The sequence below is a fragment of the Anas acuta genome, chromosome 1 (genome assembly GCF_963932015.1).
Source record: "Anas acuta chromosome 1, bAnaAcu1.1, whole genome shotgun sequence".
NCBI lineage: Eukaryota > Metazoa > Chordata > Aves > Anseriformes > Anatidae > Anas > Anas acuta.
In genome coordinates this window covers 127,648,823-127,676,525 of record NC_088979.1, presented here as the reverse complement: position 1 = coordinate 127,676,525, position 27,703 = coordinate 127,648,823, and the positions used below count along the sequence as shown (strand labels likewise).

At 43.4% G+C, this 27,703-nt stretch overlaps 1 protein-coding gene across 10 annotated transcripts in view; it reads left to right on the top strand.

The window, feature by feature from the left end:
- Positions 1–24,963, top strand: part of ARHGEF5 (Rho guanine nucleotide exchange factor 5) — a 36,559-nt gene extending 11,596 nt beyond the window's left edge. For 7 of the 10 annotated variants that reach the window (XM_068654564.1, XM_068654526.1, XM_068654554.1 and 4 more), the window contains 14 exons: positions 8,581–12,124; positions 13,906–13,987; positions 14,335–14,399; positions 14,705–14,967; positions 15,832–15,992; positions 17,593–17,745; positions 18,499–18,628; positions 19,511–19,585; positions 20,786–20,875; positions 21,151–21,305; positions 21,976–22,137; positions 22,548–22,618; positions 22,949–23,053; positions 23,346–24,963. In XM_068654564.1, coding sequence (XP_068510665.1) covers positions 8,593–12,124; positions 13,906–13,987; positions 14,335–14,399; positions 14,705–14,967; positions 15,832–15,992; positions 17,593–17,745; positions 18,499–18,628; positions 19,511–19,585; positions 20,786–20,875; positions 21,151–21,305; positions 21,976–22,137; positions 22,548–22,618; positions 22,949–23,053; positions 23,346–23,500 — 5,199 coding nt within the window. In that variant the 5' untranslated portion in view covers positions 8,581–8,592 and the 3' untranslated portion in view covers positions 23,501–24,963. Of the gene's footprint in view, positions 1–629; positions 792–1,722; positions 1,930–8,580; positions 12,125–13,905; positions 13,988–14,334; positions 14,400–14,704; positions 14,968–15,831; positions 15,993–17,592; positions 17,746–18,498; positions 18,629–19,510; positions 19,586–20,785; positions 20,876–21,150; positions 21,306–21,975; positions 22,138–22,547; positions 22,619–22,948; positions 23,054–23,345 lie in introns of all 10 variants that reach the window. The other 3 variants (XM_068654545.1, XM_068654533.1, XM_068654538.1) reach the window with 2 other exon arrangements.
- The last annotated feature ends 2,740 nt before the right edge of the window (positions 24,964–27,703 follow it).

Here is a 27,703-nt window from a genome sequence, read left to right as displayed (position 1 = left end):
TTCCAACTCTCCAGGCCCTCACCTAGCCGCTTGTTCCTATCCATGCCTCACAGTTGCTGCTGAGGCTTGTATATCTGCATGTACAGCTACTTCAGGGGGTCGATCTGACTGGGAACTAGGTATTTTTACCTTTTCCCTCCTCTTGCTTCTTAATCTGTTCTGGATTTCAGGGTGTCACGTCAAGTCCTAATCTAAATTTATTATGACCTGATTCCAGCTGGTGTTGACTAGTCTGTACAGTTAGCAACAGCGGAAGAAATTGAAGGAGCTCTACAGCATCTTAGGACTGGACTGTAAATACAAGAATGCTACAGAAAATCTGCAAATACCTAAATTTGGTCTGATGAATTTAATTATTCATCTCTGTTAACCCAGGTATACCACAGCGTATTTTACTGCCAGTCTGGTATACATAGCATACTGGATCAGATTGAAGTACTTTGCAAATGAGTTCACTGTCTTTGGTGTGAACTGCTGAAAAACAGTAATCAGTTTAGAGGGGAAGGGGAGACTTGTCCTTGCTCTGATTAGTCAGGAATTAAGGTTTAACATGTTGGCTTAAAAGACTGAGATAAACCCATACAGCAAGATCTAATTTTTTAAGCCATATGTGTGTTTTTTTTTTTCAGGTCTTTTCCACACCCATAAAGGCCAGACATATATTTTTCTTAATTGTAAGCCAAAATTCTCACATAACCACATGATTCTAGGAAGTGGGACCATATGAAAAACAGAAAATATTGTGATACACACAATAAACCTTTGCCAGTTGGACATGCAGGCATTACGCTGTGAGTAACAAGTTTTCCATGTGTTTGCATTAGTACCTTCCTATTCAGCACCCACACAATTCCTGTGGCTTTGGGTGTGTGAAGCTATTTTTCCACTGGGAGAGCTAAGGGGTCCTCACTGGTGCTTTCCCACATTTACATTGCTTATAGCTTTTTATTTATGTCTAATAGTTTTTGCTCTCAATAGCAAACACGTCTCACTGTGCTTCTTCGATCTAAGTTCACTGATTTAATTTCCAGGAAACAATAGTTCATTCCCTGAAAAGCAAGTTTAGGGGAGGGGTTTATGAAAACCTGTTTTCCCCACACACATCTCTATATCCCCTTTGGATGGACTTCTTTTCTCTTTAGCTGCAGCTTTCAGTACAAAGCCACGCCATTATTGCAATATTGCAAAATATTTTTGATTACGATTCAAGCCTCATAAGATTTTTTTTTCCACATTTTTTTCACCAATCTCGTTTCTGGACTCGTAAGATAACTAAAAATGCTGTGGGGAACTAAGGCTGGAAACATCTGGAAGCATGCATTCTGAAGGCACAAAATGAGGGCAAATGAGTTCAAGATTTATTTTTTTTTTTTTAATTCTTTTTAGTTGCTATCTCGTGATATGTTGGTACCACAATATTTTATTCATATTGTCAGTTGATGGTACTACCAGTGTTGAAGCCAGATACCTGCACAGGTTTTTACTGTAGGTATGCCAGCCATGGGTGATGAATTTGTGCTGGTAGTTGTCAGTGTGGTCTGAGGTACCAGTGCAGTTTTGTTGCTATTACTAGGAACTGTTTCAGTTGCATGGGATATGCTTCACTTATATTGAGACAAAAATATTTAACCAGTACCTTCATGGCAGGGTGTGTTTTGCTGTATAGATTACAGTCCTCCTGTACTGCTAAAATGTTTCAACTTTGTATTTTCCATTCTGTAGGGATCTGACAGCTATTGCTACTAGAAAGAAGAAATATTACTGTTTTCTAGATGGAACTTGATCCAGCTGTTAAAGAGGGTATATCAAGTGTTCGCCAAGAACATCAGATGGGATAACTTAGGAGGACCTTTCTGTTCAGTTCAGTCTGCTGAATATTGTTCATCCTTATCTGTCCGTATAGCTTAACTGTGCTCAGGACTCATACAGGTAACGTGACAACAGCTGTGCTCAGCAATGGTTCCACTGAGCAGTCTGGGCAAGGCCAAGCTTTCAAGTGTGTTTCCAAGTCCTTTGATATTTTAATGGCATTTGCATCTGTCAAAATGGTTTGGTGCAAACATTAGCATTCTTTAATCTGAGACTCAGAAACAGCAGCGTGGGATTCTGGCTCATGTTTCTGTAGCACAGTAAAAGACTGAACTTTCTGCAGCTAGCTGGAGAATCTCTACCATCTACATCCTGAATTACTTAGTTTAAAGAGAAACTGGGAACTACTCTAGCTTGTAGCAAACCTTATGTCCAGGAGTGGATGTAGTGTGCCTCTAGCAGACAAGACTGTATATCATAGCATACATCTCAGATGTCTGTCCTTCCTTTTGGCTCCAGATGTTTATGTCAGTTGTCTGTCTATCCCCGAAGTTTGTAGAGACCTGCATAGAGCAGCCAGCAGTGACTCTGTACATTCTTTTCACTGGGGGAATTCTTCCTCTGTCAGTCCAGTAGTTTCAACTGTCATTCTAAGCTACAGCAGTGAGCATTGCATGCTGTTCCTGTACTAGAAGACTGCAAAACATCAAAGCTTATCCATTGCTTTTATGAATATAAAACTTAAGCTCTGCTTAAAATGAACCAATTTTCCTGATATACAGGTGGCCCCATTTATCTTAAGACTGAACCATTTTTGTTGCCTCCCTGAGAAATACAGTTTAATCCAAGCTGTGGGCTTCATTCACTGTTTGGCAAATGTTCAGCAGCTATTTCTGAGGTGAAATTTTGTACTACTAATTTTACTTCTTTGGTATTTTTTTGATTTAACACTAAGTATTATAATTCATTTAAGTGGCAAGAAATGTGTGATGAGTATCCTTCTTCTGTCAGTTAGTGAATCATTTGATAATTAATATGCTCAGTATATCTTGAGTGTGACTACTAGTAGTGGAAAACTGTGAGATGCTACTGGGAGTGTTAAAAGTCAGCAACCTCTTTGCACCTGTGTGCCAGGGAAGCCTTATTCACTTCACTGAAGTTCAGCAGCAGCTCAGATGTATTTTCCAGGAGATCAGATACCATTGACAGGTTCATTTTTTAACCCTCTGCCCAAAACATAGAGGCGGCAGCTATTTTCCAGGGTACTAATAGCATGTAGGCTTTTTTAGGACAGCAGTAGACTCTACATTATTTTGCTTCATGCTTTTTGTATTACCTCTTATTCTTTATGTTCCTTCCTCTGACAAGCTCCAAGCCAGCTCTTCATACCCTTAAAACCATCTCTAAGTAATGTTAGTTTCCTCCTTCATTCTTATCTCTAGTGCACCCTGTGTAATCTTCTCCTGAGCTCAGGAGTTTTGACCCCACTACTTCACCTCTCTTAACAGGCTGTTCAGTGATAGAACTGAGAGCGGTGGCCTGGAGTGCTTCCCCCACCCCAAGGCACACGTGCAGTAGGGCCTCTCATACACGATGGGGGAATTGAGCGGAGGAAACTCATCAGTGCGTGACATTGAATAGCTATATGTGTGCCTTCCTGGGGAACTGCACAATAAAAGTAGAGCCTTGTGGTGGGGCAGGCTTTGTGCTAGCCCAGCCCTGGGTGCTGTAGTGGGTCCTCTCCTGAGCGCCTGACCAAACAGAAAGATGGTGTGGCCTCCAGGTAGAGGTAGCAGCTCTGGTGGCAGTTTTCCAACGCAGGTAGCTCTGGATTTTATGTGGAAGAAGGCAGACTCTGAGCAAGCCTCTGCCATCCTGACTCCTTTGGAAATGTATCTGAACTGCGTGACAGCCCAAGCACCCGGCCACCACCCTTCAGGGTCTCCAGGCACCCTAAAGGAGACATAGCAGGGCTTGGGGCCTCCGATGGGCCTAGCACACAAACCCAACTGGCAGCGTGTGTTGGTGCAGCTCCAGTCGAGAGGCCTGTAATTGCAGGGCAGGGCTTTCTCAGCCGGGAGGGTGTTTACAACAGCATGGGTGTGTGCGCCTTGCGCTCCCACTGCTCTGCCCCAGCGCAGCTGCTGGGGCCCATGGTGGGGGGAGCCAGCAGGGGAGCACACCCAGCTCCTCCACCAGGGGAAGGCAAGGAGGGTATGGAAGGCTGGGCTCATCCCTAGTTTGGCTGGAGGAGGGTCTCTGGGCTTGTCTAACTCTGGGTTTTCTTAGGATTAGTGCTCTACTTAATTCTGTGGAGGTATTGCACCTTGTTTCCTGGCTAACTGAAGGGCTTGTCTGTGCTTGATAGCACTTGTCATTTCTCCTTTTTTGTTTGGTGGAGGAGGCGGGGAAGGAGGATGAAGTACTTTCTATTTAAAACCAGAAGAGTTTGTCATCCCTGTCCAGGTGAATTGACCCACGCTAAAAGGAAGTGTGATACTAACAGGGTTTTCTTTAGTCTGGGAAATCTGTTAGATTTGCTTTGTTCACTAGTGCTTTCACTGCTCTCCCATTTTGTTTAGTTGGACACCTTCACCCTTCCCCTCTCAAATTGTGTGCTCCCTGCTGCAGTACAACCAAGTACTAGCCCTTTGTTTTCACACTGGTGTGCAGTTTCTTGCACCCTCTCCACATTTCAGTTTGCACCCAGCATCACCTGTATTGCTTTGCACTGTTTGCATAAACTAATTGAAAGTTTACATTAGCCAGCCCAGCTCCTGGGAGTCTCCTGGGCCATCTCTGGTAGAGAACCAAGCTGGCTTGTAGTTGGAGCATAAGTTGTCAGTGCTCCATAGGCATTTCTGAAGTAACTATTGGAATGTAGCTTTGCTCTGTGTGACTGCTACAGGTATGGTCAGCATTGTACTGGGGTATGGGTTGTACAGGCTTGTATTATTTTCTCTCCATCTCTATGAAATCCTTATTGCAGAGACATGTCTTTCACTACAGCGCACCAGCCTTCAAGCAGAAGCTTAACTGTTTCCCTCACCAGATGCACAGGGCCCCCTCCACTGTGTATCTAGAAAGTTTGCCTGTCCCTTCTAAGTCACTTCCCAAAGCGTCTCTCTTCTTTTCCCTGAGGTGTGCAAAACACCTGGCAGTAATATGATGAAACAGATCTCACTTGGCAGCTTCCAGTGTTGCTACGCTCTGCACCTCCCTCTACCCAGCTGTCTCCCAGTATCATAATGGAACTGTGCCAGGTACAACTTTAAAATCATCCTTTCACCTGTCCAGATCCCTTGCCAACAGAGCCAGAGAAGTGGAAGCTGGGTCTTTGAGCGTGATACAAGGAAATGTAGTGTTTACAACTGTAATAGATCACTGAGCAACAGTTGTTCTTCCTCTTAAAAAAGTGTGGGCTTGAGTTTGAGGATCTTGCTATTCAGACCTTCCTAGACCATCCCATAAAGGTTTATTAGTAGTAAACTTTCCTTAGCCATCAGCCTGTGTCTAGGACCACCAATCTCCCTAAGCAGTCTGTCTGCTCTTGGGGAGCCCATTTTTTATAACAGTCTGTATTAGGTATGGTAAGCAGTGTTTTTCTAGTCATGTAGCAGGGGACACCTGAGTTACATAGCAGGAAGGGCTAAGAACAGTGTAGCATGAATAATTTGCCATGACCATCTAGCCTTTTTTTTAAGGAGGGGACGTACGCATATCTCTTGGGGGTGACTTAGGTAAAATTGATCCTGCCTGGGACAAGGTGACCTCTTACAAGTTTATGACCTTGCTGCTTTCCTGAGCTGTACATTTCTTTGCTGGAATGTCTTCCTTACAGTATTCATGTGCAATAGTATTAAAAAATGATTTATCAGCACCGAGAGCAGTAAGATATGGCAGAAGTCCTCTGCGAACTTTCTGAAATGACATACCCCTTGGAAACATACTGTTTGAAATTATAAATATTTACACATGCTCTCAATTTTAAAAAATCCAAAATGCTGAATAATCCTGTTTTGGCCTGGTTTTGTGGGGAGAGGAGAGAAATAACTAGTGAACTCAATTATTCGTCCATTTTTCTAAGCTTTAAGATGATGAACGTCCCCATGCAACTGCCTCAGGAGAGGTTCAGGCTGAACATGAGGAAAAGGTTCTTCACCAAGAGGGTGATTGGGTACTGGAACAGGCTCCCCAAGCAACTGATCATAGCACCAAGCTTGATGGAGTTCAAGAAGCATTTGTACAACACTCTCGGACATATGGTCTGATTTTTGGGTGGCCCTTTGTGGAACCAGGAGTTGTACTTGAGTCAGCAATGTGCCCTTGTGGTCAAGAAGGTCAACGGTATCCTGGGGTGCATTTGGAAAAATGTTGCCAGCAGGTCAAGGAGGTGATCCTGCCACTCTGCAGAGTCCTGGTGAGGCCTCACTGGAGTATTGTGTCCAGTTCTGGGCTCCCCAGTACAAGAGGGACATGGGGCTGCTGCAGTGAGCCCAGAGGAGGGCTACAAAGATGATTAGAGGACTGGAGCACTTGTTGTAGGAGGACAGGCTGAGAGAATTGGGCCTGTTTTGCCTGGAAAAGAGAATACTAAAGGGAGAGCTCATCAATATGTATAAGTATCTTAGGGGAGGTTGTCAAGAGGATGGAGCTGGTCTCTGTTCAGTTGTGCCTACAGACAGGATGAGAGGCAACGGGCACAAACTGAAGCACAGGAGGTTCCAGCTGAATATGGAAGGGCACTTCCTTACTGTGAGGGTGACAGCACTGGGACAGGCTGCACAGAGAGGTTGTGGAGTCTCCTTCTCTGGAGATATTCAAAACCCACCTGGATGACATCCTGTGCAACGTGATGATCCTACTCGGTGGGAGGGTTAGACTAGATGATCTTCAGAGGTCGCTTCTAACCTCGGCCATTCTGTGATCCTTGTGGGTCCCTTCCAACTCGGGATATTCTATGATTAAGGTATATATAACGTTTCAGTTCTAATGTCAGAGTGTGGATTCATTGATTTCAGAGCAAGTTCTGTTTCACCTGACATGGGGGAAAATTTCCGCTAAACTACCTTTCAGGTCAGGCATGCCTTGACCATAGGACTGGATGGGACAAATAATCGAGACATAGTCACGCCCATGTGGCTTTTACTTTCTGTGTGGGATTAGCACAATGAAATTATGTTGATCTCAAAGGTTGCTGCTTCAATGTAGAGATGTTCCGTTCTCTGTTTATGAGTCTCCCTTGTTTAAATTATTGTCCCCCCCTCCCTGCCCACCAGCAGTTGAAATTCTGGAAAATAAATAAATAAATAAAACCAATCTTAAAATTGTAGGGAAAGTAAGAATGTCAGGGAAAGATAAAGTGTATAGATTTGGTTGTCTATTTTGAGTAAGAAAAATAAATAAATAAATATTTCATGAACTCTGCAAACTCTCCAGAGCCAGGCCTTAGACCTACTCTGCTGCCAGGCACAGCTAGTGGGCTTTTACCTGGAGAAATGTGGGATGGTTTCTTTGACCAAAAGATGCAGGATTATACATTCATGTCTGGAAGGCATGACAGGATGAAGGAGGAGAACATTGAAGCTCGGTTCAGGAAAAAATTAGCTGTGGCTGCATATTGCAGCAGATCCTTGAAGGCTAAATTGCAAACTTCAGCGTGACTGTGATGGTACACGGTGTATATGAAGCAGCAATTTATTAGCAATTTCTGAGAAGCAGGGGCTAGGGAATAGGGAAGAAAGGCTGGAACATGAGGGCGCATGTCCCAGAAGCAGAAGAAAGGAAGGAGGGGAGCCACTAAGGTTTGTTTCTTTCTTCAGCCTTCTAAGGTAGGGATTGTGGATCATGGTATAGGCAGAATCCAGAAAAAGTAAAGTAGTGAATCAGATTCTACAGTACTTTTAACAGACATTTCCCAAATGTACATTCCCCAGTGCTTTGTCATGTCTGAACTTCAAATGCAATAATGAATGGGAAATTCCACTATATCCTTTGGGAAACTGTCCAAGAATCCTGAGATATTTTTCCATAAAAGGGTAGTCTAAATGATTATCTTGTTTCTCTTTGTAATCTGTAGCTATGTCCATGTAAACCAGGGGTACTACTCTCTGCCCATGTAGTTTATACAGCCTTCAAATATCTTTTGTCTTATGTCATGTACTAGCTATGCATTAATCAAATTCTTACATTCTTCCTACTGGTTAATCAATTCCTGTGATCAGTTGCAATAAGGCCCTCTGTTGCACATGCATATGTAGATATGAAAATCCATTATACAGATGTTGAAATCAAAGAGATCTTTCAGTCTCAGCTAGCCTCTACAAGAGGCAGTGGATATTCATCCACCATGCCCAATAAAAATTAGTGGAGATCTTGATCATTTTCTCATCCTGTGAATGCTTTCTGATATCCCCTTTTGAGTTTCAGATGACTAGCCATAGCCAATACATTTCATAAATTGCACTGCACCTGTGTACAGAGATCAGCATCTCTACTCTTGACCAAAGTCACTTTCTGGATCTTCATTTAAAACTAAAAAGGCACAATTAGTTTAATTTTGGAGTTACTATCCTACCGCAAGCTTACATTAGGTGTTTCCTACCCTCCATCTTAGTGTTTTTCTCAACCCTTATCACCTCATTAAGTATATATTTTGCTTTCTTTTCCCCTCAGCTGCATTAGTAGCATTTTTTTAAAGTCTCTTAAGCCAATTAGATCTACTAAATCATTCTGCAGTAGTAACAGAAAAAATATTTTTTTCTTCAACAGAATGTGTCACTGATGGAATCTGAAGAAACCAATGAGGGAGGTACCACTCCTCTGGAATCCAGCAGCACCACTGGGGAAGCCTGGAATTCTGCAGCAGCTGAAAGAGAGCATCATGCCCCTCATGCATCAGATAAAATGAGCACCAGCCTGCCTGATTCCGGAAAAGGAGCGGAGCTCAGTGCTCCTGAGGACTGCCTTTGTACTCAAAGGGAAGCAGAAGACATGCCAGGTAGACCCTCTAACCTTGTACAAAAAGTGCCAGCAGGACTGGAACAAGAGCAAGGTGATACGGAGCCTCAAAAGAGGCTCTCAGAATGGGAGGGAGAAATGATTTTAGAGGAGGGTGGACAGGATTGTTCTCTGCAACATAAGGAAGTAGAGCTGGCTGATCTGGAAAGCAATCAGGACTTCTCTCTCAGCACAGTCCAGGATGGGCTAGCCACTAGCAATGCTGTCCTGCAGGCTGTGGACCTTGGCACTGAATGTTCTCAGTCCCAGACAGAACCGGCTTTTCATGGCACAGACCCACAGGCACAGCATCAAAAATCTCCTTTGGCCAATGCCATTTCTTCTCAGAGAGAGGCACCTAAGTGCTTCTTGGTGTGTAAAACCATTTCAGAGGGGCACTATAAGGCTGAGCCATCTCTGGATAAGATGGAGTCTTTGCAGGAGATTGATGCTAATGTAGAGCAGAATCAAAGCAGCAATAAAGTAGCACTTGCAAATGATGAGCAGCCTACCTCAGAGGAAGCAGTAGAGGACATGGCTAAACCATACACTTCTGAAGATGCTAAGGAAAGCAGAAGGGTGCTGCAAAGTTGGGAGGAGAATGTAGAATCTTCCTATCAATTGTCTTCCAACTTAACAGATGACAGCCAAATCAGCTCACAGCAAGCAGAAGGAAATATCTCAGCTGGTGAAACACGGAATAGCAGCCTGGTCAAAAAACAGGGAACAGTAATGATTCCCAAAGAAAATTCATCCACTTCTGAATGCCTTCATGTTGAAGATGATCACAGGAAAACAGAGATCAGGCCTGCTTCTCCAGTAGTAAGTGCCTTCCAAGTAAAGGATGCTGCAGAAAAAAATGAGCAAGTGAATACTTTACAGCATAAGGAACCAGAACAGGAAGAAGCAGTGTCTGAACTTCAGCAGGAACAGGAGAAGAAAGAGTGTGAAGAACAGAATCAGCAGAAAGAAGGAAAATCTTTGGAACCCAGAGATCAGAGAAACAAGGAACACAATGAACAGGAACAAGAACTGCAGAGGGAAGAGCTAAGACTGAAGAGGCTCTTATCAGCTTTCAGTTCAGAGATGTCTTGTGTTCCCAGGCATAACGTAGACTTCTGTGGTTTGGAGGATGTTGTTTTGGCTGAGGAAATGGGACCAGCATTTCTTCCTGGGGAATCTATCTGTATGGGTGAACATCTTGGTGAGGGTGTGCTGCTGAAAGCTCGTGTCACATCATCAAGTTCTGGATGTCAGCCACTTGCTGTTAGCCCTTTGTCATTAGACAACCTGAACCCAGTGAGTGAAACTCCAGTGGTGCTTCCACATGCTTGTCATGTCTCTGACCAGGCAGAAAAGCTGGAAGACTCTGGCCGCTTTTCCACCAGCGGTCAGGATAGCGGAGTTGACTGGGATGACAGGGTAAGGCAGGGAAGGGAGGATAAACACAGTGGTGGACCTGAAAAGGCCGCCCAGACATTTGATGAAAGAGATGCCATGCACCCTGGAGATGTGGCAGCACCTTCTACCACAGAGAGCCCAGAGGCTTGTGTTGCAGCATGCCCCTACTCTGATACTAAGAACGTGGAGCCAGCTAATCTCACAGATCCTCACCCCTCTGCAGAAAATTTAGGAAAAGCTGAGCTTCGTGACTTTATTCAAGATTTACCCTCAGAGCTCACCTCTGTGGCTTCAGTATCTGGCCCACAGCAAGAGGATGCTGGTGGAAAAGTCGCTGTGAGTCCCAAGGACTGTGCTGGTGCCAACCTGAACAAATCGCTGGATTCCGTAGAGAAGCCAGCTAACCAAGCTGCTTCTGTGTGCATGCAGGACCCAGCATCAGGAGAAACTGCTATTGTAATCCCTGGCCCAGGGGAAGCTAGTGCTCCCCATGAACTGCTTACTTCTGAGGAAGACTTTCATGAAGGCCTTAGTGGCCCATCTTTCTCTGTAATATACACGAGCCCTCTTCCTTCAGAGGAGAGCCCTCTTGAGGACAGAGGGACTGTGGCTTTCATTGCAGGGCCTCTGGAACCACCTGAAACACCAGGCAGGACTTCCACTCCCCTGAACCACCCAGAGACAATTCAGCAGTACCACCCCCCCTCAGAAAAAAGTTCTTTTACACAAGGAGAAGAAACTGGAGCAACTATGGCTCATGAAACGCAACAAACGCCCTTACTTGATCAGTCTGACTGGACTTTAAACCAACAAGAGCATGGATCCAGAATTTCCAGCATCCTGAGCACCCTAACTTGGCCCCCTGAAGAAGATACGGTCTTTACCACGAACCAGCAAGAACAACCTCTATCCCCTGTGCCCAACTCTAGCCTACCTCTGGTGTCTGAGCCTGATGCCAAAGATGTCCCCAGCCCTAGTCAAGCTCAGACCCCTGCACTTAATGCAAATCACCTTGTCCAACCTCCAGCCCTTGATAGTTACCAGCTGCTCATTCCTGTGCCCCACTCCAGGCCACGTCTAAACTGTGGTATGGATGATAATGAGTTACAAGCCATTCCCCTTACTTTAAACCATCCTTTACGAACTGCCTCCACTGTACCTGATGCTAATATTGTGCCCTCTTCTGGTAGAGATGTAGCAGAGAAAGTTGTTCCACCAACTAGAGAATGGGATCTCTGTGAATTGGGTAGCCAGGATACAGAAACTTCTGATGATTCAGGGGTTGGTTTGTTGGCCAAAAACTTTTCTGCTGTTGGAAATGAGGCATTGGCCAGCTGCTCCGACACCAGCCCTGAAACAACAGTTCAGCATGTGGGTATACAGTGTGGAAGATCCTCGCCTGACCACCCTTGGCTCTCACTGGAAGACCTGAGAACATCCACAGACTGCAAGAGCAAAGACTCTGTACAGCCTCTTCCAATGCTAGCGTTCACCAATCCAATTCACTTCCTCCAGCTGAGCCCTCCATCACCACCAACCACCAGAACAACCTGCCAAGAAGACGAGGTCTTGGGAGAGCTGCGATGGGAGCAGCAGGCTGACCTCTTTGGCGTGGATACAAAGAACATTCAAGCTCCAACAGCAATTACAGAGAAAACAGAAGGTGAGAGAAGGATCAAGCAAAGGCTGGAAGGACAAGCAGAAGAACACCATTTGGTGGCACAGTCAAAGGAAGAAGTGCCTAGACATTTACCCTTGGAAAAATCATCGAGCTGGCCAGACAAAAAAACTGTCAGGATAGTTGCCCAAGAACCAGCAGCCAATCAAGAAAGCCCAATTAAACGTCGAGTAAAAAGCAAGGACTGGCACCGGCAGGGCCTGAAGAGGACATCAGTACCACCAGATATTTTGCAGGGTGAGTCCTTTCCTCTGTTTTCCACCTGTACTCCTTTCCTTTTGGTATTGCAGATACCAAAAACCTGTAGTTAAATAGGTAATGTGTTATGGAGTCTTGAGTGTTGAGATCGTGGCGTTGCTTTTGTGCATTTCTCATGGTACTCATCATTGCATCCCTGTATCTTCCTTATCCTGCTCCAGGCTGCCCCCTCACAGCTCATCCCTGGCTTCACTCTGCTACCATGTGACAAGTGCATCCTGCTTCATGCAGGGGCTCAGCCCCCATTACTTTCACTAACAGAGACCTTATCTTTCTTCTTTGATTCCTCACTCCTTGACATCACATCCAGTTTCTCTTCCTGTCCCTTCTCCATGTTTACTGTTCTGCTGCCCTTACTCGGTAACATGAGCTATTTTGGGCTGCTTGCTGGAGTTGGTTTCTTTATGTGGCTCTTTGGTTCTGCTCATCATCTCTGCTGCCATCATATGGTCATTACATTTTGCTGCACTTCAGTAACGGCGCTTTTCCAACTAATAAGGAAAATGTATGCACACACCCTCAGTAGCCCATATGTGTTATGGCATGTTTTAGCTCCTTGTTTCTTTGGTACTTCCCTTTATTTTGCAACTGACACCTTTAGGTACCAATCTGACCTTCTAAATATGATGATCTTCCTGTGAACATAGGCTTTGAGATTACAGATGAAAATGAAACGCAAATTTGTCAGATCTAAAATCCCAGTTTGCACAAAGCCAAATCACAGATGTCATGAATGGAAAACTTACATCTTCTGTAATGCAGCTTGTTCAGACAGTACTTACTGTCAGGATGCATATCTGTTCTTTATTATATCCTACACGAATAACACTCAACATACTTGCTTCTTCTCAGTAATTACTTAGTTTATTTTCCATGTTCCACAACGTGCTGAAATTTTGGCACAGAGGAAAAGGAGGGAATGGTTGAGAGGTGCAAAGAGCTTGGCAGTACACTTGAATCAAAATTTATTCATGTGTTTGACCTGTAAATTTCATGTTCAACTTTTTAAAACATTCAACACAACAATTATTTATGCTGACGCATACTTGCAGCTCAGTCTCTGATGTCTCTTTCTCCTTCTGCTTCCAATGAACTTTATATGTAAAGTCTCCACTCCTTATTTAATTAAGCCCCTCACAAACAAAACAAAACAAAAACATACTGCCCTATATCACATAAACAGAAGCTGACTCAATCAGCAGTTTTTAATTGATTACATTCATTTTTATGTTGAATCCACCAGGCCTCATCCCTTCTAAGACTCTGGACATGTGATTTTATTAGATGTTCAGTATTTCTGCCTTAGATGTCACAGAGTATTTGGAGCTCAACATCTGTAAAAGGAAGTCTAAGATTTCCAGACACAACTAGTGATTTTGGGTCCATTGATCCTCAGATGCTTGGCCCAAGCTTCTGAAAGGGGAAAGGCAGTTTACGAAGTAGGGCCCACAGGAAGTATCTTCACTTGGGCAACTGGAGACGGAAGCTCTTCGAGTTACTGTCAATTCTGAAAGTGTCAGCCTTTTTGTTGATGTGAAAAGCAAATGTGACTAAGTAACAGATGTAAAGTTTAAGTAATGCCAAAGATTACCGAAACCAGAAAGTGTCTGACCCATAAATAAATGTCAGTAGGTCATCTGTACTCTAGCCCAAGACGACCACTTAGGCAGGGGTATAGTAAGTGGTATCTGTGTCTTTTGGGATTGTAGCTTGACTCTAAATTAGGACTTGTGTTTACTTTCTAATTGTATTATATGCAGAAGTCTCTCCCGTTCCTTCAGAGGAAGAAGCACAGAAGGTGCACAAGGAACCACCAGTCAGTTCAGAAACGGTAATATTGCGGTAAGTCTCTCAAAGGCCCCTTTGCTTTGGTCTCGTGTGTGTGTTGTACAGATACCTGGTACTCTCCATTGTTCCTGAGGGACTAAAGATGAAGCTAATTAATAGAAAACTATGATTAGATGTGGCTGTGTTTCATTCTATGCCCACTGGGAGAGAAACTGCAATGGAAGTATTTCCGTCCCTTTAGGATAGCGTTTCCATCAAGCCAAACTTTGTAAAGTAAAGCATATGGAGCTTGAGCTTGTTGGAAAGGGGGGTCCTTGCTGTAGCAGGTCTGTTACTAAGATTTGGATAGGCCACTGTACTCTTCATTTGCTCTTTGTTTCCAAATCCTTGTTTCCTGACAGGGAGAAGAAACCTGCAGACACAATGGAGAACTTCAAACGTCGGCACTCCAAACTCATCAACTCCTGTAAGTACCTTCTGCCTTAAGTGCTGTGGCAGATCCCTGTCCTCCATCTCCCACCCTTGCAGTGAACATAATGGAGTGTGGCTTTTGCTACGCAGCAGCATTAAATCATTAGAGAGGGGTGTTTAGTGGAGGCAGTGAAGCCAGAGTCAAAGTCACCACCCAAGAGAGCTGGTGAGCTTTGCTCATAGCAGGTGCATATGGTCTAATGTATTTGGTTATCCTAAACTGAGACAGCAATAGACTTTTCTCCAGACTGAAGAAAGCTGGTATAGAAAATATAAAAATATATATGTCTTTCTTCACAGCAAGGTTGCTGTACCAGGAGTACAGTGATGTGGTTCTGAACAAGGCCATTCAAAGCCAGAAGAGAGTGGATTCATTCTCAGAGGATACGGAGTCAAGTTTCCCAAGCTCCCCAAGGTTACGGAGGAAAGTGATACCTCAACAGGACTCATATTTGCAACGTCTATCAGTCTCATCTACTGCATCCCTGTGGCAGGACATCCCTATGATACGGGGCAGCAGAATGCTGCTCAATATGTCCCGTGATGAGCAGAAGCTGCAAGAGGTAATAGATAGATGTCATAAGGAATATGCGTGGTTTGTAGTCGAGAAGGAGGCCTGTAAAGGGTGGTTAAATGTCTGATGTGGGAGTGCAGTGGCTGAACGCAGAGGTCGCCTACTCATGTAAGCAGTATGGGGATGTGATACTAGTGGTTATGTAGTACAGTGCTGAAGTTGAGCATTGCAGAGGAAAGGAGCACTGAAGTAAGGAGACAGGAACATCTGTAATTTCATGAAAACAGACATAGGGAAATTGGGGCAAGATAAAACATGGAATTTTAAGCTCATTTGATGCAAAAGAGAATATTAGAGTAGAAGACTTCCAGCGTTCTCCCACACTTATGCTTATGAGAAATGCTAATAAAACCACAGGGAATTGTCATTCTGATTGTAGAGTGTGCATTTACAAAATTGACCCATTTGAGCTGCATGGCTCAGAGGAAATGGGAAGATGTATGTGTTCAGCAAAATGGTACACAGAGAAACTGGGTAAGGAAAATAGGAGTAAACAAAAGTGAATGCGAGAACCCAGAGAGAGAGAAGAAAACAACTGTGTGAAACATGATGAAGGAGGAAAAGAATGGTGGCAATGCAGTTGCTGGAAAATTTATGGGATCACATAAAATAGGGGATCTAGTGAAAGTGGAGTCAAGGGGAAATAAAAAATAAAATTAAAGCAGGTAGCTATTAGTCTTTTTAAGTCATACTACAAGCCTGTTTTTCATTCCCAAAGCCTCTTTTGTAATTACACACTACTTACATCATGTACTAGGAAGTCTTCCTGCTTCGTTCCTGACTCCTGTCAGTAAGACTCCTTGCAGACTTGCCTGGTTTACTGATCTTGTGCTCCCTCCTTTCTTCTCTCAAGGCCAAATTTGAGTTGATAATGTCTGAGGCTTCATACCTGCGCAGTTTAAATGTGGCAGTAGATCACTTCCAGCGATCAGCAGAGCTCCAGGCAATGCTCACCAATCAGGAGCGTCAGTGGCTTTTCTCCCGCATCACAGACGTACGTGATGTCAGTGCCAGGTGAGATATGGCCCTTTGTTTCTGTGACTATAACACCCTCCATGAAGCACAGATACAGTCCAGAAACTACCGGTTTCCAGCAGTAACTTATCTCACTCATGTTCTGCACATTCACTGACCTTTGAGTTAGATATACAAACCTATAGCACTCTGTGATTGCACACCAGTGCTGCCCTCGAAGGAACCATTACCATTTTAGGTGACAGGGCAACACAAATCTTGTTGTTAAGTCCCAGAAATGGTGATGCAATTGTGCGCAGAGATCCTTGCAGGGTTAAAACATTCAAAATGGTATTGTAGTTATGCTATATTGGCCTTAACTACAATGTTACTTGAGTAACTAGATTTAAGCCCAAACCAAATGTAGCTCCTGCCAAATGCAAGACAGCCGAAAGAGCTGCACAGTCCGTCATCAAAAAAAAAAAAAAAAAAGCAGAAAACAAAAATTAAAATGCCATCATGTGACAATCTAATGTGGATCAATAGAGCTTAAGTCATAAAATGTATACATGATCCCACATGCAAGGAATCCTGTACATTGTAGGATTCTGTTTTCTTCCTTCAAGGCTTAGCTACATATATCACTAAGCTACTATGGTTTTCTACTGTGTTTTTGATTTCTACTATTGGGATTAGTTTGATGTCCTAATTTGCTGTTGTTTTCTGTCCATGCCTTATAAGTAGCAAATACGACTTCTCAGGAATGAATTAGAGGGCTGAGGTGTCAACAAACGCATGATAGTTGCAAGTGCCAGATTCTGCACCTGGGATGGGGAAACCCTGGCTATGCATACAGACTGGGGCTGAGAGGCTGGGGAGCAGCCCTGCAGAAAGGAATCTAGGGGATGTTGGTTGACAACAAGTTGACTATGAGCTAAGTGTGCCCTGGCAGCTGAAAGAGGGACTACCATACCCTAAGATATATCAAGCACAGTATTATTAGCCCATTGAGAAAAGTGACTGTTCCATTGTCCTATGTACTGGTGGGGGGTGGCCTTACCTTGAGTACTGTGTGCAGTTTTGGGCACCACAATATAAGAAAGACATAAAACTATTAGGGTCCAAAGGAGGGCTATGAAGATGGTGAAGGGTCTAGAGGGCAAGATGTATGAGGAGTGGCTGAGGTCACTTGGATTGTTCAGCCTAGAGAAGGAGGGACTGAGAAGAAACCTCATCATGGCCTACAGCTTCCTCATGACGGGGAGTGGAGGGTCAGGTGCTCTCTGGTGAACAGCAACAGGACTCGAGGGAATGGCATGAAGCTGCAACAGGGGAGGGTTTGAGTTGGATATTAGTTGGGTCTGATTTTTGAGTGGCCCAGTGTGGAGCCAGGAGTTGGACTTGATGATCCTTTTGGGTCCTTTTCAATTCAGGTTATTCTATGATGAACAGTAATCCATTTTGCCTCTGATTCTTCATTGATACCTAGCTCTAGATTGTCGTTGTACGGGTACTACACTCTAGAAGTAAAGGAGTATCTTGCATTTATGTGGGCTGTCCTGACTTTAAAGAAATGAGGATGCTACCGCAACTAAATGACACTGATCACTGTGCTCTGTATTTCCCTCTCCTTTTATGGCACTGCAACTACATGCTGCAGTTTCCTTTTTGACTTGGAAGAGAAGTTTGAGGAGGACATGTTCACCTTCCATGTATGTGATGTGGCTCTGAAACATGCCCCTGAGTTCCGCAGGGTATATCTACCATATGTAACAAACCAGACATATCAGGAGCAAACCTTCCAGCGGTTACTGTAAGTTTTTCATTTGTTGCACCCTTCTCCCTGCTTGCTTGCTGCACTTCTGATGTGCATTCTTTCAAGTGATGGGGAATAGGTATTGTCTGTTTGCTGGCACTCATGCTACACACCCTGGAAGAACAGGCCAGAATCTTCTTCAGTTCAATGGCATTTGGGACAGCAGGAGTGAGCTGCTGTAAGGATTGCTTTTGTAGCACTGAAAAGAGAAAAAATCATGGACATACATGTGATTCTACTGCAGACTATTGTCTCTATTTAGTCACTCCTGAAAAGTGCAAAAAAAAAAAAAAAAAAAGCTGTTTTGGATAGTCATTTTCAGTCTGTGGTTATGTGCAAAGACTACTTCTCCCAGGAGTAGCAGGAGAGGAGAGGCAACTTTTCCAGCTTCTAGATAAAGCCTATTTGGTGTGAGGAAAGAACACAAACCACCTCTGTCTTGTGAAAGGTGCCCTTTTCATAGGGGGCCATTGAAACATAGATGTCACTTCTGGATGTCACTTCTGGTTTTTATTCCAGAGGACTGTGGCACAAAGAGGAAAGACATAAAAGTTGTACTGCTGTCCTCCTATAGCTGTTAGAAACCCATACTCTTCTTCAGCAGAGTGTCCCAGTTTCTTGACAAAATGTGACTACAGGGATTGGAGTACTCCGGTATTTGGTGATATCTCGTACTTTTTTTCCCTTCATTTGAAAGTCTATTTATTTCCTCTAATACCTGGATGTCTTCTCTCTTTTCCACTCCCACAGAAACGGAAATGCAGGATTCCAGCAAGTTCTGGAGAGACTAGAAAGTGATCCAGTTTGCCAACGTCTCTCACTTAAATCCTTCCTCATCCTCCCTTTCCAGCGCATCACTCGACTCAAACTCCTCCTACAGGTAACTGTGTTGATTCTCTGCTCTCCTATATTTTCTCTCAAGTTGATCCTTCTTCAAGACTGAAAGTCATATAATACAAGCTAGCACCAAGCACTGGGAGGAGGGACTGCATGCAGTCCTCCTTCATGCTGTATCTTTGATGTTTGGCTGAATGCTCTAGAGTGACTCTGTGGCATATATTGCAAATATGCTTTTGCAATAACAAATCCATTTGTCATCATACAAATGTGGTTGTACATCAGACCAGTACCACGAATTGGACATGATAGCCTCTATGAGGCAATGCAGTTTGTATACCTGTTAGTACTTTGCTGTAACATTACAATTGTGTTCCAATAAAGAGTTGTATAGAGTTGTCTCAGAACATGTTGATTTAAATTTTATTTAACTTTTTTTGTTTTCCTGCTAGGAAAACAAGCCAAGTATTCTCTGTCTGCCCTCTGGAAGGCAGTCTGTCCCTGCTCTTTGCCTGCAACATTATCTATTTGTCAATCTGAAAGTCCCTAATGGATCTGTTTTGAGCTCTTTCAATTAAATTTTTTCTTTTTGATTATTTGAGCCTTTCTTGAAGGGGAGAAAAAGGAATGATGGGCAAAGAACTATTCTGCAATTAAGGCTGTGCTTGTATTAGTGATTGCCTGCTATGCCATGTAACTTGCACAGGACAGTGAATTCCATTTAGATTTTCAGTGATGCCCTATTCAATGCATCTTGTCAGCTACGTTCTGCACCTCAAATTTCTGGCCTGATTTCCACATTTCATTTCATACCACTGCTTTAGACTCCCTTGAGGTTGGTATCTTGGTGTCTCCTTGATTCTCCTACCCCTCCCATAGTCTGCTTTGCCTGTCTGCATTTCAAAAAGCATCTTCTCTCATGCAGAATATCCTGAAGAGAACTCGGCCTGGGTCTGAAGAAGAAGTGCAAGCAACACAGGCCTATGATGCACTTGAAAAGGTAAGGCCATCAACCCAGTCTCCTGGTGGCCCTGTACTTTTCATTGGCCCTCACCTTTGCCAAGAACCCTTGTCATTGTGACAGATAAGTGTGTTTGTGTGACTCTTATGCACATGCACATGTAGCTGTGAGCAGACAACACTGAGAAAGGACCCCACTGGGATGCAGCTGAACCTTTGCCAATGATACTGAACTACTTTTTTCAGGACTTGCTGTTTGTGGTCTTCTTTGTGTTCGTTACCTTTCCCTCTAGATAGCTACCAATTTCTCCCCTGCTTCTCCAATAAAATCTTGCTTTAAAACAAACTAACATAAAAAGCATGGCAAGATGTTTACCCTGTTACATCCATTCTTACATACTATTTTTTTAGAGACAAGATTTAAAGTCTTCTGGTACCTGCTATTTGTTACCTGCAATTTGTACAGCAGAATAAGGTAGACTTCTTCCTAGCTAGCTCCTGTTCTGTCTAGTCATCATTTGACCTTCCTGAAGTGTCACTCACTTTCTTGTAATCACTCCCCTACTCTCCACAATAAACGTAAGGACTAGTTCAACATGATGCATACCTCCTTAAAGCTCTTTGGAAGACACCCGCCTGCTGCATAGTTACTAAAACACTGCAGTCTTGAGGCAGGTAGGTAAAATGTCATATGCTGAAACCTGGGACTCATCTGTGTTCAAGCCGGAGTCATCTCTATGACGCTGTTACGCAGCTGCCCTCTATCACCTTAGACAGTTATGTAGACAACTTAAAGACTGAAATACCTCTGTTTCATTGTATCAGGTGCTCACAGATACTGCAACAAGCTCTTGTGGAAAATCTGTGCCTGGTGTTTATCTAATCAGCCTCCTTTGTTTACAGTGGAGCATCTAAAAAAAGCTGTTTCCAAATGACCAGCAATTCAACTTCTGTTACCCGAACAAAAAGAAGACTCTAGTATCCCTCCTAGTATTTCAAAGTTAGAACAATACTTATCACAGAGATTTCATCTAACAAATTTCTTAAGAAAGAAGGATGATCTTTGTAGCTATGGAGAAGCTTAGTATGCTTACCTGGAAAACTTTTTTTTTCTTCTCCCAGGAAGATGCCCAAGAAATTTTCACTTACACTAATTCGTCATGGGCTCCTGGGAGTAGTACTGATTCCACTAGGCATTTCTGGTCCTCGCTATCTCACTATCACCTGATTTCCTCTGCAGCTCATCAAGGACTGCAACGAAAACGTACAGCGCATGAAGAGCACTGAAGAGCTGATCTACCTTAGTCAGAAGATTGAATTTGAGTGCAAGGTGAGCTTGTCCATGCCTTGAGCCTTGCTCTAGCCTAATCTCTTTTATGTCTTTCCTTGCAAAGTCGATTGTGCTAACTTTTGTTCTGCAATGTACACAAAATTGTGGAATCAGAATATCTTACACAGGCCAGCTCTTCATCAATACTTCCCTTGCCCAGTCATTTGTGTCAGACTTCAGCTGATGGTCCCTACCACAGGTTGGCACAAATGCAAATCAAAAACTCATGGATTCCTTGCATACACCTGATGTAAATATTTATTTCTGTCTTGTAGATATTCCCACTCATTTCACAGTCAAGGCGACTTGTGAAGTGTGGTGAGTTGACAGCACTGGACTTCAACACCCCAAGTCCAAAATGGAAAGTCACCACCCGTCCCATCTACTTACATCTCTTCAATGACTGTCTGCTCCTGTCTCGGCCGAAGGAGTGAGTGCTTCAACCACAGTTCTTGCTGTCCCTTCCAAAACGCCTGTCTCTTTCTGGGTCTGTGCTTTGGTGAGAGTCCTTTCCCTCTGCCTGCCAGCAAGTGGCAGTATTTGTCAAGTCACTCTCCTAACCCTACATTACATGAGTATCATGTAAGTATGTAGAATCTGATATTCCCAGCTCTTGATTAGAACATACACTAATATAACTAGATATGTTGTGGTCCCTAGTGCAACACTTCCATTGTCTCTCCATTTCTATAATATGAAGCACTTTAATAATAACAATTTATTGTAGTTTTACTCAAAAATAATTTCTTCCTAAAGGACGGTATGAAGGCTTCTGTGCAAATCCCTGAAACTGGAAAAAGTGGTTGGCTGGTGTAAGGGAGGGAGGGTGTGTGTGTGTATGTTCTGATTCTGTTATGTTGGAAGCTATCAAGTAAAACCTTGATAGGACAGAACTTAGTGTTCCTACCCTTTTTGTTAAATCCCCTCTCTCTCTTCTCTGGCCTTTTCAGACTTCCAGCAAAAACAAAGCTTAAGGTGCCTGAAGCAGATGAAGACTCATTAAAAGCTTCTTGCTTTCCTGACATCAGGGAGCTACATGGACTCACTTAACTCTTACTACCTTAAAACTCACAACTTTTGTTCCTTCTCTTTACCTTCAGGGGTGGACGTTTTGTTGTGTTTGATCATGCCGCTTTCTCAGATGTGCGTGGGGAGAAGTGCGAGATCAAACTGCATGGAACAAACAAAAACGTTTTCCGTCTCTTTCTACTTCAGAATTACCAGGGAAAGAGAGTGGAGTTTCTGTTCCGAACGGAGACACAGTAAGTGAGCTCAAGGTTACTCTTAGTATATCCTAGTACCATAGCCAGATACCTCCTAGAAGCCTGGCAGTTGTCCCTCAACAATATGCTAAAGCATCAAACGCAGCTGCTGAGCAGAGGACTCAAAAATCATCCTTTTCTCTTAAGTCCCTAGCGAACCACTTTTCTTCTTTCATCATAGTTGTTTATACAATACTACCACATCATTTCATACTATCAGCCTCCAAAAATGGGAGGTTTTGCCTTGTCCCATCCCTTTTCTCCACTTCTTCTTTCCCTGCTTCTCTAACAAACCCCCTCTCCACCCCGTCCTGTAAGCAAGCATGCACGTACACGTGTGCACACACTCCTGTCATCAGACTGCTGTCCCTCACAATGACATCTGACACCTATCTGGTGATGTTTTCCAGCAGTGAGAAGCTGAGGTGGATCTCTGCTTTGGCTCCTCCGCGAGGGGAACTGGATCTCCTGGAATGCCCTGGTGAGACTGATCAGCTATTACAGCAATTAGGGTGGGCCATTTGGAGGAGTTGGGAGTCACTGCAAGGTAGAACAAACCAGAATGACTTTAAGGCAGAATATTTGCCTTTTTGTAAATAAAGATATTCATGGGCTTTCCCTCAATGACACGTTCTGTCAGTTGTTTTACCTATCTTTACTCCTGGTTGTGTAGAAGACCTGTAGTCTCCCTTTCACTGCTCTACTCATCAGTGTTTGGGCAGTGTTTTATCCCCTTCCACCTCTAGGTCTGGTGTACACAGGTTTATTGTTACTTTCTTGTATACCATTCTGATCTTTCCTCTTCTTTTAGATGCACCACAGGTTCAATGCATAAGGACATACAAAGCTCGGGAAAATGATGAGCTAGCTTTGGAGAAAGCAGATATCATTATGGTTATGCAACTCAGCAATGATGGTGAGCAGAATAAACAATGGGTTTCTTAAATTATGGGCAGAAATCTGTTTTAGTAGTGTTAGGCTTTCACAATGCTATCAGGGTTCAAAAGGAGCTTCTCACTCCTGATTATTGCATTCAGAGGATGAAGAGACTCTTATTTTCATCTTCATTAAGCTATTTTATTTGGAAGCTGAATGGGATTTTTATATTTGATCCTAGGGCCTTGTTGGAGGGGGCTTTTGGGGAAGAGGAATGAAAAAAAGTGCTCGACTATTTTACCTCATGTTGTGTTTTGTCCCCACTCCCACAGGATGGATGGAAGGAGTGAAACTTTCAGACAGGGAGAGAGGCTGGTTCCCCAAAGAACATGTGGAATATATCTCCAGCAAACAAGCGCGGCAGAAGAACCTGAAGGAAGAGCAACGCGTGAAAAATGCCAAGCAACACGTCTTCTGCAAAAAATAACTCTACCTTATTTGGACCTGTACAGCCTTCCTGGCATAGGGAAACCATCTTTTCCTAATGTGCCTCAGAAGAAGCACCTCTGCAAAGAGTGTAATACAGCACTTTGACAGAACCAGGTGCTTTTTGCCAAAGAAAGTGGGAATTCAATCAGGAAAAGTCATTTACTTCCTTTCTGGCACCAGAATTACAGCAGCAGTAGGGGGAAAAAATGTTGCATGTATTGCTTGCTTTGTGGTAGTAGGGAGGAGGGACTTTAATCATACAGAAGTCTAGGATCTGGACTTCTGAAAATATATTCTGGTTTTGCTACTCACAGATTGCCGGACCTTGGGCAAGTCACTTCAGAATTCTGCCTCAGTTTTCCCATCTGTGAAATGGGGGTATATTTACCTACCTCACTGGATGTTGTGAGGCTAAATTCATTAGTATTAGCATACTAAGAGCTTTGAGTTCCTGAGAAAGAAGGTGCTAAGTGCAAAGCACAGTGTAGTTGAGGAGAGTTTTCCATTTGAAATATCTTCTTGATATCTTGATGGTATTAATCTCCATAGTGTAACTTCTATTTAGAACAATTTATCTATTTGATTGTGCAAGTCTACTGATTGTTTTTAAATAGGCACAGTGTGTTTCATTGTACCTGAATTTAACTCAGTTGCAACATACTGTTGAGAGTCCTTGACAGCAGTAGAAAAAACACTTGAGTTTCAGAAAATTCTTGGAAGTCACTGTGATGATTTCCTGCACCTTAAGAGGTATCAAGCTGAAGAATCTGTTTCACAAAGGTTGCCTCTCTCCTGAACATGTGTCCCAGTAAGCAATGAGAAATGACCATTTTTTCATACTGCTTCCCACTCAAAGTAGAACAGTTACCTTTGACATGTCACTATGGCATGTTAGTACATGCCCTGTACAAAATAACTATGACTAGGCATATGCAATGAAGTGGCAGTTTCCTGCTGCTCTTAATCTGATAGCTGATGTGGTATTGCATGCACCATTTTGCACACTTATAGAAAACACTGAGATATTTAGCCACTGTAGATAAACTCAAAAAATGTACCAGGGCCTCAGTTCTTTTGTAGAACTCTCTGGTTTTAAGTCAGTTTACACACAGTCCTGCTTTTGTGCAGAACCTGTCTGTTTGAGGACAACTTGTAAAATATTGTTTGTGTTAAAGGAAAGTGTTTGCATTTATTTACATCAATGCGAGATCAAGTATAAGAACCAATACACCAAAGAAAACAGTGTGTAGCCTTCTTGCATTTAATATATTTGAAGAATTAGTTATCTTCATATTTCGAACTTTCTTTTTCTGTAACACTCTACCTATACTTCTCATTTACACTGTATCTGGTATGGCTTTTTCCAGCCTATTTATGTCAATAATTTTAAAAAAGTTGCTTTTAGTCCTAATAAACTCATGCACTTCTCCAGTTCAAATAAACAACTTTCTGCTTTCCTTATTTTAGGCTTTCATCTCAAATATGAGTAGCTTGCTATATTCTGAATATTTTCAGGACATCATAGAATCACTTAGGTTGGAAAAGACCTCCATGATCCTGAAGTTCAACTGTTAACCTAACACTGCCAAGTGTACCACTAAACCATGTCCCTAAGCATCACATCTACATGTCTTTTATGTAACTCTACGGATGGTGATTCAACCACTGAACAGCATTGGCTGTTCCAATGCTTCATAACCCTTTCACTGAAGAAATTTTCCCTAATATCTAACCTAAACCGCCCCTGGCACAACTTGAGGCTGTTTTGTCTTGTCCCTATCACTTCTTGCTTGAGAGAAGAGACCAACCGCCCACCTTGTAACAACTTCCTTTAAGGTAGTTGAGAGCAACAAGATCTCCCCTGGGCCTCCTTTACTCTAGGTTAAAGAACCCCAGTTCCCTCAGCTGCTTCTCTTAAGACATGTTCTCTAGACCCTTTGCTAGCTTTGTTGCCCTTCTTTGGACACGCTCCAGCACCTCAGTGTCCCTGTAGTGAGAGGCCCAAAACTGAACACAGTATTTGAGGTATGACCTCACCAGAGCTGAGTAGAAAGGGACAATTACCTAGTTCTGCTGGCCACAATATTCCTGATACAATCCAGGATGCTGTTGGCCTTCATGACCACTTGAGTACACTGCTGGGTCGTGTTCAGCCATTTATCAACCACTTCCCCCAGGTCCCTTTCCAATAAGCAGCTTTCCAGCCACTCTTCCCCCAGCCTGTTGCACTATGTGGGATTGTTTTGCCCCAAGTGCAGGATCCAGCACTTGGCCTTGTTGAACCTCATACAGTTGGCCTTGGACCATCAGTCCAGCTTATCTAGTTTCCTCTGCAGAGCCTTCCTACCCTCAGGCAGATCAACACTCCTGCCTAACTTGGTACCATCTACAAACTTACTGAGTGTACACTTGATCCCCTTGTCCAGATCATTGATAAAAATATGAAAGAGAACCTGATACTGAGCCCTGGGGAACACCATTTTTGACTAGCCTCCAACTGGATTTAACTCAATTTTCCACAACTCTTTGGGCCTGGCAACCCAGCCAGATCTTTACCCAGCAAAGTATACACCTGTCCAAGCCATGAGTAGACAGTTTATCCAGAAGAATACTGTAGAAAACAGTGTCTGAAGCTTTACCAAAGTCTAGGTAGACATCCACAGCCTTTCCCGCATCCACTAAGCAGGTCACCTTGTCACAGAAGGAGATCAGGTTAGTCAAGCAGGATGTGCCTTTCATAAATCCATGCTGACTGTGCCTGGTTGTCTTGTGCGTGCTGCATGATGGTGTTCAAGATGATCTGCTCCATAACTTTCTGTGGCATTAATGTCAGACTGACAGGTCTGTAGTTCCTCGGGTCTTCCTTCTGACCTTTCTTGTAGATTGCCATCACATTTGCTAGCCTCCAGTCAACTGGGATCTCCCCAGAGATCTGCTCCCCACCCCTATCTTTCAGCTTAGAGAGCTGGGTACCTAGGCAGCAACTGGTCTTACTAGTAAAGAGTGAGGCAGAGAAGAGAGTAAGTATCTCAGCCTTTTCCTCATCCTTTGTCACTATGTTTTCCCCTTACACCCAAAAAAAGATGGAGATTCTCCTTAGTCTATCTTTTGTTGCTAATGTATTTATATAAACGTTTTTATTGTCTTTAATGACAGTAGCCAGATTAAGCTCCAGCTGGGCAGTTGGGCTTTGGCCCTTCTAATTTTCTCCCTAAATAGCTCCACAACATCTTTGTAGTTCTCCTTAGTGGCCTGCCCCTTCTTCCAAAGATCATAAACTCTTTTTTTTTTTTTTCTTCCTGAGCTCCAACCAAAGTTCTGTATTCAGCAAGGCTAGTCTTCTTCCCCACCAGCTTGTCTTTCAGCACATGGGGATGGCCTGCTCGAGTAACTTTAAGATTTCCTTCCTGAAGAGTGTCCAGCCTTCCTGGACTCCTTTGCCCTTCAGGACAAAGCCTCCCAAGGGAATTTCTTAGCCAATCTCCTAAACAGACCAAGGTCTGCCCTCTAGAATTCCAAGGTGGCTGTTCTGCTAACCATCCTCCTGACTTTTCCAAGAATCAAAAACTATTAATTCATGACCACTATGCCCAGGATATCCTTCAACCTTTACATAACCCACAAGTCCTTCTCTGCTCATAAGCAAAAGATCCAGCAGGGTGCCTTGAGTTGGCACTCAACAGCTATGTCAGGAACTGAACTTCCACACACTCCAGAAACCTCCTAAATGGTTTCCTCTCAGCTGTATTTCCAGCAGACATCTGGTAAGTTGAAGTCTCCCATCAAAACAAGACTTAGCGATTGTGAGACTTCTCCCAGCTGCTCAGAGAATTTTTCATCTGCCTCTTCAGCCTGGTTGGGCAGTCCCTAACAGACTCACACCATGACATCTGCCTTGTTTTCCTTCCTCCTGATTCTTACCCGTAAATACTCAACCTTATCGTCACCACCATTAAGCTCAAGACCATCAAAGACTCCCTAAAATACAGGCCTACCCCACTGCCTCTCCTTCCTAGCCTATTCTTTCTGTAGAGTTTATATTTTCCATTCCAGCACTCTATTGCATGAGTCATCCCACCGTGTTTCTCTGATGGCACCTATGTCTTCCACAGAAACATTTGGGGACATATATAGCATAACTGGGAAAAAGAATAAAAATCAGTATTTCCATACTGCTGAGGCATAGAAACATTAAAGACAA